Source organism: Patiria miniata, unplaced genomic scaffold (assembly GCF_015706575.1).
Source record: "Patiria miniata isolate m_02_andy unplaced genomic scaffold, ASM1570657v1 HiC_scaffold_5, whole genome shotgun sequence".
In the NCBI taxonomy this organism is placed as follows: domain Eukaryota; kingdom Metazoa; phylum Echinodermata; class Asteroidea; order Valvatida; family Asterinidae; genus Patiria; species Patiria miniata.
In genome coordinates, this window is record NW_024037072.1 from 10395306 (window position 1) to 10407756 (window position 12451).

The 12451-nt window shown below is 39.3% G+C and overlaps 1 protein-coding gene across 1 annotated transcript in view; it reads right to left on the reverse strand.

The window, feature by feature from the left end:
• LOC119741459 overlaps window positions 1-7152 on the reverse strand; it is a 59424-nt gene extending 52272 nt beyond the window's left edge. The window contains exon 1 of the mRNA XM_038217214.1: window positions 6974-7152. Coding sequence (XP_038073142.1) covers window positions 6974-7145 — 172 coding nt within the window. The 5' untranslated portion in view covers window positions 7146-7152. The remainder of the gene's footprint in view (window positions 1-6973) is intronic.
• Window positions 7153-12451: the final 5299 nt, after the last annotated feature.

Genomic DNA, 12451 nt, shown 5'->3' on the forward strand with positions numbered 1-12451 from the left:
TAGCATGTTTTATAAATCTTATTTTCAAAACCTATCAAAATGCTTAATATCATAGGAATCCCCATTAAATAAACAAGAACTTGATTTTTCAATCAGGTTTTTACCACACATAACCAAAAAGTTACGACCCCCCCCCCCCCGACCTTCGCACTGTCCAGGCGCGCGCCGAGCAAACACCGTGATGCGACCCGACAATGCCAGACGGCCCGCCGTTACACACCGGCAAAGCATAGTTCCAATCCCGCTCCACACAACGGTATAAGTGTCCACGCATTATCACTGTTAATACCGCGGTGCCAGACAAAGTCTTGCAATGGCCAATCCCGCTCCAAACAACACGGCAACACGGAACATGCGGGCATGATATCACTCAGTTCATCAAAATGACCATGAATTCTCGGATCATCCGATTTGAATCCAATGGCTTCGAAAAATTTTAAGATCATGGCAAGAGGTAGGGAGTCCAGAGGTTTTGGCCGTATATCTGTAACCACGCAAAATTAGTCAATTTCAAACCGTGCTTATACATGTAATAAGTATCAACATGGCTCTATTTTTTTTTTTTTTAAGTATCCTTGTACCACGAGGAATACTGACTCCTATTATTAAAACATTCATGCAGAACTTTGCATTCATTTGGATGGAAAAACGAATTCTGAAATCGCGCTTTTCATATCGACCATTTGCGCCAAACATTACCGTGTGAGCCGGAACTTTCATTTAAATCACCGTGTAAAAATAAAAATTTACTTGATAAATCGTAACTGTTTTTATCATATCTTTATGAAAAAAATGGTACGGACTGGTACACTCGATTGTACCCAGAAAGTTCAGACTTTTACTGAAACAGTGGCCTATAAAAAGAAATGATTAAGCTTGCTGCACCTTGCCGCAAATCATTTTTAAAGGTCGGGGTACAGAGGCAAAACGAGACAATTTTGTATAACACTGCAACCAGACTAGTCTACTACCACATGTTATTGTACGCAGATGGGATTGGTGCCAGACTTATGTAGTCCACGCGGTAACAGAATATAACGCTTGCACGCACGTGGAAAGCTGAAGCGCAGGCTAGGCGAAGATGCTACGTACGCGAGTACGTTCAATGCAACCATTTCCAGTTCATTCGTGCGTACATTGTATATGTGCTTGTTTCACGGAACCGTGCACTGCAGCAGAATCTCGAGGGTTTGATACGGTAAAAAATTAAAATTAATTAGAATAGAAAACACATCAAAATGGGCGGCCTCGAGCCGGTCTCGACCGATTCGCCGAGGCCGGAAGGCTCCGAGGCCGAGGCCAAGGCCGAGGCCTTGCACCTCCGAGGCCAAGGCCGTGGCCAAGACCATGAAAATCGGCCTCGAGGCCGGCCTCGAGACCTCCAACACTGAGAAGCACCGTAGTCGTTTTGTTATTCAGCGCAGCGCGCACAAGAATTGGAACGACGCACACGTACACGCGCGTGCGGTTGTTATAATTCGTCGGATCAGTGCGCTACGTCGCGTATAGCTGCAATTCAAAACAATTCAAAATATGATTCAGTAACTTTTGATTTGAAATTGAGATCTTAGAATGCTGTTTTTCTCGGAATGTACAGCTGAAGCTTAGCTGAAACTTCATCAGGTTAGTTGTTCAGTATCCTTCATTAGATTTTGAACCCTTTTGTTGCTTCAAACGAACAAAATGCACAAATTACAAATGATGGACTATACCTTTAAACATAATGAGCACCACCCCCAAAACCTCATATGGACGATTGAACCAAGGCGATATTGGGTCCAACTGATTTGCATAAAAATAGTGGCCGCGTGAGGTTGCTGTTCGCGCTGTATTTTTAATGCTCTGTACTGCATGCATAGCGCATAGACATTATGACTGCATGATGCATTACCGCGCTACGGCCGGATAAAAGACAACTAGCGCCTTGACCAAGGCTAAAGGTCCGGTAGCCTCCGGTAATACATGGTATTACAATTTACGTCACGTAACTAAAACGGGAGGAATTCCGAAGTTTCCGAAATTTCCGAAGTTTGCCGAAGTCGTTTCGTCGACAATCGGATAGCGCCCGAGTATGTCCGAGTTTAACTGCTAATTGCTTATTAATTTTATTTTAAATGAGTTGATAATTAATATTCATTGCTTTTATTTAGAAAACTTGAAATTCAACGAAGATTTTGTGCATCAAATATATCGGATCGTATGGGCGAACTTTTTGCTGCGTCATGTAAAATTTTGAATTTGACGACCGTTACCGAGATTTTCCAAAACTCGGTCTTCATTCGGCTCCGCCTGCTAACAGTGCTATTTGGGAGCCTAATTTTTAAGATTCCAGATCAACATTAAACAATGTTATCTTACAGAAAAATCAAACTGTTTTATCAAACTGTATGATATTACGACGCAAGTGATTTATTTAAATTTATCAGAACATTAAAAGCTACAAACGAAAAAGCGAAGTCGGAAACGAAGCCGAGCTTTGAAAAAGGGCCATCAATGTCGTCATGTTTATTTTTAGCAACGGAGGCTGCCTGACCTAAGATTCATCAGGAATAGTCAGAATCTTTTGGTCTGGGAACCAGACTTCACACACAGGCCAAATCTTGTATCTTTTATTAGACAAATGGGGCTAATTTGCAGTTTTTTCGAGAACCGCTCATCCAAACAACTTTAATTCATTAATTTGGACGCTTTCGTCTGCACCAGGAAGTGGCCATCTTTAGCTTTTTATCATGCCATACTACGCATGTGCGCCACCCGATGCAAAATAAGCTCATTCATAAAACTGAAGCAAGTCGGACCGAGATTGGCCGAAGTAGATGGCATGCGCGTAAAGCGAGAACGTAACGATGACGTCATAACGAGCAGCGCTGTTCTCGTAATTTGCATACAAACATTTCTGCGATAAGTTGTATGTGCAAATGGGGTCAATTTGCAGTTTGTTTGCAAGGTTTTTTTTTAAGAACCGCTCAGCCAAGCAACTTCAAACTTAACACTGCACATTCTGTGGTCCCGAGCAATAAACCCGCCAATATTCAACTTCATACATTGCCCGGTTCTGGAGATAATCGAAGTACAGACAGACAGACGGACAGACACACAGAGATTCCTGGAATTATAGTTAGTTTCAATTCAATTGTAAAAAAAAAAAAATGTTTTCATTGTAAAATTTCTAATTGATTTTCTCAATGCATGCGTGTAGTCTTTGCATGAGCAGATGTGCAATCCAGGTGGGTGCTGAGCCCCCCCCCCCCTTTTGAGAGCGCCCCCCCCCCCCCCATCCCGGCAGAAACCTCTCTTGATCCGACCTTGAATAAGAAAAGATTGCATTTTGGCTTGTACCCCTGCAGCAAAAAATAATGACATTTCGAGTGAACGGTGTGTCTGATTTTCACACAGTGGCAGTCAAAATGACAAAAAACATTAGCCGAACAGCTTATGAAAGCCCGGACTGATTTTCTAAAATATTGCTTTGATGTGGTATCTGAAAAATATACAGGTGGCGGATGGAGGGGGATACCCGCCCCGGCCATTTTACCTCGCAAGATCAATACAATATTTGTTCAAGTCGTTCATTTTAGACGAGCGGATTTAACAAAGGACATTCTATAAAACATCACATATTGCATCTTCCTGAAGCGCAATTCAATCAGTAATCTTGAGGTTTTGAGAATTCCTCTTGCGAGTTCTCTGACAGCACGGAGCGTCCAGTGCTATTTCAATAACGTCTTGAAGGGAAAATATCATCTTACAAATAGCTCTTTTTATCATTTGAATTCACCGTTTCTAATATTGAAATTCGTCCATCAATATCGATTTCGTGTTCTTCCAATGTTTAATTTCGCCTTTTGTCGGACAATTTTAAATTTAGTTCAAGCAAATTCAAACAATGAGCACACGTTTTCGTCCCGGAGTTTTCGATTTCGTCTCGTCAATGCCAAACCTTGTTATTCAGAAATCAAATTGGTCTTAATTGATTTATGTACGACGAATTCGATCTCTGAATGCTGCCATTCGGCAACAGCTTAGACGAATTTGATCTGTAATTAATTGATCTGTAAGGCCGAATATTCTCGACCCCGTGACTAAAGAGGGTGACCAAACTTTGAAATTGAATGGTAAATGACTAAATTGGTTTTGTTTAAAGCGTATGATTTTTTTCTCGGACGAAATTGAATGCTAGAGTTGTTGAATTTGTATAAATAATGTTTTAAAATAGCCGGGAAAACCTATAATACGCTCTACCATGTTTCATGAATAACGATCCTAAAAATTCAAATGTGTTTCAGACAAACACCGTTGTTGTTACTCGCCAATACATTGGGACCCATGTGAAAATGAGGGGAAAAATTTACAGATTTTATTTCATCCCTTAAATAGCAGGGGACGACCCGATCTCTTAATTATTTTCCTTTTCCAATGTTATGTATATAGGTTTTTCCGGCCAATTTCACCAAGTTTTCATTCAATTTACCGTCTGGCTCATACGATTTAGATTAAAATTGAAAGATCACGAAGATCGGCATTCGACAATCAAAAAGAATCATTCAATTTCACTATGCGAGCATTCTATCGCCTTTTATCTCCACTCGTCTCTATCAAAGATGCATTCATATTAAAAGTATCGCGTTTTTCATTCAATTTCGTCTTAACCAGCAGTAAGGCTTGATCGGGCATTCATGTTCATTAATGGGCAAACATATTTCGCATTTTGTCAAACATCTTTTAAGACTTCATGCGTGTCCGTATTCCTTAGCGTAAAGCGTTGGGTGCCCGGCAGCAGGGCATATGAGCGTTCTGACGCAAAATTCATTTTCATGAAAATTGCATTGAATGGTTCCGTTGCTCCCCCGCGCGTATTTTGTATCCAATGTTTCCCCACACGTAATATAAATCGTATGGATTTGAAATTTGTCACACATATGAATCATAAGTTTTGGAACAACTGGTAGAAATTTCTGACAAAAAAATGTTTATATTTCATTAAAATAAAGGCAGTTTGCTGAATATGCCCTTTTGCTGGGAACATTTTGGTCATTACGCGCTATTGCATATAAGGGCATATGCACATTCTGCAGGGCACACGACGAATATTTGATGTCTTCAATCCGTAGATGCCTTTTTATCTTAATTAAAGGGTATGTGCAATGAATTGTTCTCAGGTATTCTTTTTGTGCAGCTCTTTTGTAAAAAAACTACACAATTGACAACATTTGACTACCTATAAGCACGCTGTCACTGTGATGTCATTTCAGGAAGACACTGTTCAGTTTAGGAGTTTTTCTTTCAAATTATTCATCCAAAACTTGCTAATTGAAAATATTTGTGTGAAAGGGTTGCCCACTGGCTTACTGCCATGTACTGACACAAAAAAGAATCACCAAATAAAAGAAATTTATGAGAGCAAAATATGCAAAATTCTAGCAACGTTTTGTGCTGAAATAGCCATGTAACATTACTTATGCCCGGAATGCCATCACAGGTTTTCTAATCATGCATTAACATAAAAATGGAGAGGGCACCAAAAAAAACCCCTTCAAAATGGAAAATAAAAACTTGCAATTACGGTTAAATGTTACACAAAGATGTATTTTGAAGGTTTGCGTTGAAAACTTACTTTTGCATGGGCCCTTTGAGTACGGTAAGTGTTCGGTCAGATATATATATTATACGCAAGAAAACATTTAAGAAAATAACGCAAGAGAAGTGTTCCCGATGGTTGCCAAACACACGTGTCCCGATGTCTTGCACGTCAAAACAATCGTCAACGTAAAGATACCCCTTGATCAAACATTTAAACAAGTAGACAAGATCAACAGTGAAAAGAAAATTATCTTAGTCACTTTCAATTAATTATTTCGTTACATCTTGTTTCCCTCATATCAGTTAGTGTGTAACAATGTAAATTTTACAGTCATCAAGATTTTTTTTTTTTTGGGGGGGGGGGAAATGAACCTCGGAGGAAAATAAGAAAACATATCGATTAAAATATCTTATTAATTTGAATGACCATACGATGACAGCGATTGCCCATAAACAAATGAGAAACGAAAAGCATGGTTAAACGTTATAAGCCCACAGATGTTCGCTAATTTGAATGCGTCAACCGTCAAAAGGTTGCAAAGACTTAATTTAAGACTGCTACAAATTAAGTCTTGAATGCACCAAAACGAAATAGCATTCCCGAAAACGAACACGAACATTCAGAGCAAAATCTTGGCTGCCTAAAAATTAAATTGAATGAACCCAAAATGAAAAACCCCAATTTGACCACATGTGCAAAACTCGCGCGAAATTAAATGGCTGATAATGAAACTGATTAGAAAAAATCGGAAATTCGCCAGGAAAACCTATATTAACGCATTTTTCTTTGACGTGCAGAGCTTTCATAAGTTGTTCCTCTAATGTCGTGCGGTCATTTCGACTCATATTTTATGAAAATTAGGTATACTGTTCTCGAACAGGGGTATAGCGAATATGTAAACTTTTCCCATTACGTGTGTAAAAGTGCTTGTGTACAGACTGGCACGCGTGGGGTGTGGATTTACATTTTATAACAAAAAAAATTAGTGTCCAATTTAATTGTAACTTTACATAATGATTGTAAGATGTACAGATGTACTCATAATGGATACTTCTGCAGACATTCCAAGTTTGCCCAGGCTGTAAGATAAAAATGGCTTTAATGACGTATAACTTAAACTATCCTTTGTTATTTTGACCAATTTTCTTCGTAAATAATTTCTTGTGTATATATTTAATACAGCCGTTAGAACCTTTTGTGTTCCAAGAAAACGCACGAGGACGAAAGAAAACGGAAATATAAACGGAAAAATTGCAGATCCTACTAAATAGTCTTAAATACTTTTTTTAACTTACGTGGTTTTATATGATTTACAAATGGTAACTTATATTGATCCATGACCTGGCCTGATATTGTAATATAATGCAGTCATTGTGAGCAAAATTTGCTTACCAGTGCCTGTACCTGTTGCAGAAGCTGTTCCAAGAAGTCCTAGGGCTAGGCCCAATAAAAGAAGCCACATCATCTGGCAGCCTTCGAAAGTTTTTGCTTTCTTCAGGCATACAGTCAGTGCCCTACGAAAACAAAGACGAAGTGATTCGAAGCGTGGTTTTACAAACCTCATATAAACATGGACGTTTTCCCGAATGACCAATTAAAGAGATTTGAGCTAACGTAGGTTATACAAAACAAACGCTTATCACGTGTCACTTGTTGACGTCACCTCCATCGTGTCCAATCAGAACTTCCTTCTACTGATGTGACCAGAACATCACACAATACGGACGTCGCGTGGATCTCAATAATCTGTATTATCTCAACCATTATTATATCCCAATAAATTGTAAGTTCATGTTATCTCACAGATTGTTGGAAAATATAGTATTGTTTTATAATTCCTTTGCCACTTTTTGCTTCTTTCCCACTCCCTCACTTTCCTGTATTGTAATAAATTGATTTATTTCTTGTGATGTATGGATATAAGAAAGTACTGTTTTGACCTATGTATATTCATACGAATGTGAATATTAATCTATTAGCTGTGAATATTAATCTATTAATCTATTAGGTCTTGTACAAGCATATGCTTTTTACCTGGATCCCTCGTATCATTTTTTATATAGTTTTCTGTTTATTATGTTGTTTGTGCTATGATGCCCCAGAAACAAGTGCCCCTGTAATCGCCTACAGCGCTAAAGTCAGGTCCTCGTGTCATCACACATCAAGAACAACTCAGCAACCAGTTTCATTCGGTCTCCATTAATGTGAAAGTCGCTCCAGCAAATAATGATGACAACGTATCCCTTTGTCATTGTTCCTACCCTAATTTGAGATTTGACACATGGTGTAGGCCTAATGCCATTTGGCTGAGTTATTGTCCTGTGTTTTGTTATTAGGTGCTACACATTTTGCCTTTTTATAGACCTTATGCGGTAAGGCGGAGTTAGAGGGAATTTTGGGGGGTTACTGGAAAAGGCAAGAGTAGACGTCATGCTGTGCATTCATTGTAGCTAAATTAAAACAACAGAGAACACCCTCTGAGATACCTACAACCAGTGGTGTAAATCTGTGCCGACGAGTCGGGGGATGACGGATGACCACACGGCAGAGTACTAAAATTGCCTGGCCGTAAAAATTGGAAAAGAGGGGGGGGGGAGGGGCAGAAACCACGTGACACTAGGGGACGTTGTTCATGATACAAATGTACATGCTGCTCACATAGTACGCCCTAAGCTGTTAATTTGCATACAACCGTGCAATGAAATCTTTTGTACAGTGTTTTTTGAAATTGTTTGATAAATTCATATAGGCCGAGTTACAAAATAACTTCAAAAGTGGAATTTCATGTTGATCACGACAACAATCTTGGCGGGGGACAAAGAGTGGGGGACACATATCCTCCCCATCCCCGACCCCCCCCCCCCCCCCCCCGCATACGAACTATCATTATTGTGTATTTCTCAAAGATGGTTTTCATATTGTACATCCTAATCAATTGCCTAATTGCTTTGTGATCCACCTGAACCTCTCTTACTTTGATCGGAAGGGTTCCTGCAAAAGCACACTAATGACGGATGTTTACGGCGCATTATTTCCTTCCGTGCAAATTGGTTATACCGTTTTCGGCAAGAAACGCAAGTGAAATGGCTGCTTCTTGGCGCAGGTGCCATCATATTGTGCACTACCGTCCTTGAAAAATAAAGTAAAACACCTTCGCCATTCTCACCATCCTGTATTCCTATTTTCTCTTGTCTCTCGTCAAGCTCTTGTCTGTAATGGATTTAGTAGGTCTACGTTTTCTATTAATTGGGGACAATGAATGGGAAGGAGTGTTATGTGTAGAGCGCTTCATTCCTCCTTCCCCTTTGAGCCACCCCCTTCACCCCCCCCCCCTCCCCAACTGGCTCCTTTTTCATCCGTAACTATCTGATCGCATTATAGGCAGCAATTATACGCGTTATACCCTAACAGCGTATTGGCTATTACACAGCACAATCAATCGCTTTTTCAGGAAACCTTTTTATATATGTAAAAATGCTGTGCATTCATTGTAGCTAAATTAAAACAACAGAGAACACCCTCTGAGATACCTACAACCAGTGGTGTAAATCTGTGCCGACGAGTCGGGGGAAGACGGATGACCACACGGCAGAGTACTAAAATTGCCCCGCAGTGAACAATTTTGAATAGAGGGCGGAGGGGATAGAAACCACGTGACACTAGGGGACGCTGTTTATGATACAAATGTACATATGCTGCGCACATACGCCCTAAGCTATTTTGCATAAAACTGTGCATTGAAATCTTGTGTATTGTGTTCACCGTTTTGGGAGAATAAATGTTTAATAAATTAATATAGTTCGAAGAAAACCTCAAACCCGGAATTCTTGTTGATCACAACACAAGTCTTGGCGGGGGACAAAGAGTGGGGGAACACAAATCATCCGGCATCCCCGCCCCCCCCCCCCAATTCCGCCCATGCATACAACGCATAAGAACGATCGTTATTGTGTATTTCTCAAGGATGTTTTCATAATGTACATCTTAATAATTTATTGCCTAATATAATAATGATAATACCGGATATAGTGTTAGTAATTATTGGATTTGAACAGCGCCCCCATTGAAAGTATTGAAAGTATGGTATGAGCCTTTAATTGGGAACACTATGAATTGGAAGGAGTGTTATGTGTAGAACGCTTCATTCCTCCTTCATCTTTGATGAGCCACTCCCCTTCACCCCTCTTTTCCCTGCTGGCTCCTCTTTCATCCGTAACAGAAAAACTATCTGATCACAACACGTCATAAAACAGCAGTTATTTCCCAACAAGGTGTAGGGTGTTGCACAGCACAATTTATTAAGCAACAAAACACCTTTGGTTAGGCCCCCCCAAAAATAAGTCGGTCTCTGGTCAGTGCGCGCGTCGATTTTAATCATGCACGTCAATCTTTTTTTTCCAAAATGTTCCGCGGTAGCTCCAACAGCGCCCTCTATTGCCGCACCATCTCATTTTTTTACCAAAGAGCACAAAGGAATGGGAAATTGCACCAAGGCAAATGATCGAGAGCACTAAGGCAAATTATGGAGGACACCAATGTACATGAGGACACCAAATAGCAAAATAGTACCCCACATTGTTTGTACAATCCAAGCTTGAAGAAAAAAAAAGCCAATAAAAAAAAAAAGAACTTTGGTCTGACCAGAGACCGAACATTTTTTTTGTTGGCCTTACCCTCAGTTTGCTTTCTTAACATAGCTTTTTTTGTGCACTTTACTCTTGAGGGTTTGAAGCAAGTAAAAGGTTAAGATCTTATTCGGACCTAAAAGAACAAGTACCAAGTGGTACGTGGTTCCCCCACGAACGGTTTACCGCGAATTTTGCAATGCAATGGGGCGTGATCTAATATTCAAATTAGACGCATGCGCATCAGTGTCACAAAGCTGTAGGTATTCCATGGAACTCACTGGCAAAAGCTGCGATACACGCGTGGCATGGAAGAGAGAATACACCACGTCCTTGGTACAATTGCAAATCGATTACATTGTGTTTAGCCTTAGCGGAGGAGTGTGCTCTCTGAGTGCTTTATAGTTTTAATGAAGATGAACATTTGTATTGGGTTTATTTGTAGATCCTGAATATCCAGGTTATAGATATTAATATTTTCAAAATGTGATAACATAGATGTCCAGTCGAAATTTAATGGACATGGAAGTGCCCGATTGTAAACGGCACCGAATATGAGTGTACGGTATGCTTGCAGTGTCGTATTTTGACACGGGTTCTTTCTCATGGTGAGCTGGCTAGGTGGGGGTAATAAGAATAATAAGAAAGGAATAAAACAAAATATGTCATTAAGTCATATAGGTCCCTAGCTAGCTAGGTGGGATAATAAGAATGATAAGAAAGGAGTAAACAAAATATGTCATTAAGTCTAATAGGTCCCTGGCTAGCTAGATGGGATAATAAGAATGATAAGAAAGGAGTAAACAAAATATGTCATTAAGTCTAATAGGTCCCTAGCTAGCTAGATGGGATAATAAGAATGATAAGAAAGGGGTACACAAAATATGTCATTAAGTCTAATAGTCCCTAGCTAGCTAAGTGGGATAATAAGAATAATAAGAAAGGAATAAAACAAAAATATGTCCTTAAGTCTAATAGGTCCCTTTGGCGCATGAAGTCGCGCTAATTATGTTAGTATATAACTTAAAGGTACGTATGATTTCTATGATTTCTTACGTATGATTTCTTTCTTTTCGTTTGAAGCAATGAAATTGCTCAAAATCGTAAATGGAGTGTATATCATAAACAACTATTTTGTTGACTATTATTCAATAGCCACAGGAAGCACTGTGCCTAGGACCTGCGATAATATTCTGGGGCCTACGAAAAGCTTGAGGGCCTACACTGTAAAAAAAAAAATAAAGCATTTCTTGACCAACTGCTTGCCCTAAATTGGTGTAAATATCAACTTAGACCAGAAGATGGGTAAAATATAAATTACCAGCTAATGATTACACAGCCTTTCCCAATCAATTGGTCAATTAAAAATTTCCATTTTATTGGTCAAATTATCTTACACAATTAGATGGCAAGTTGGATTTGACCAATACATGGAGCATATACTCAATCAATTAATGGCCAACTAAACTTCAACAACATTGGTGTCTCGATATGTTCTCATAAAGTGGTCACTGGTTTTTCACCAACGTTTATAAAGTCTATTATCACATTTAACGGTCAACTATGATGACAAGAAAATTGGTCAGGCTTATTTTCACATTGTGCAACAAGACATATTTTTCATACATCACTGTAAAAACGTTGGGCAAAATGAGTCGATATGTATGTAGACCGGTGATGGTGAACATATCAACAGGTTGAACTCTTGTGCAAATTGTCCCAATAATTGGCAAAATTGTTACCCAAATCAATTTTCAAACCAATGTTTGGTAAAATTACATTGCCCAGCAGTGTTTTGCCCAACATTTTTACAGTGATATAGTTGTCAAGAAACACATATAAATTCACAGATATCACTTGGGCTCACGTCCTACATAACATTATGTCAAAACGGCCATCATAAATTTATCAATTTAAAGTAATTTTCAGCACATTACGCCCACTTTATGAGCTTTGTGCCATACGGTTAAATATAAAATGGTCCGCTTCAAAATTTGCACTTATTGATTGCCATGCTGTTGCCAACTAATATTGTTGCATCGATAATATGCCTTTGACATGTCCAACTGGGAGGACAACATACCCAGCAAGGGGCGGATACAGGAATGTTCGCAGTGTGGATTTCATCATAAGCAAATAATTCTGAAATGTAGACAGGTTTTTTTTCTCGGGACACTTTGCCTCCGAAAATCAATATGGGGGTTGGGTTGTCTAGTGCCTTTCACCAAGTAATTGAGCACCAGTA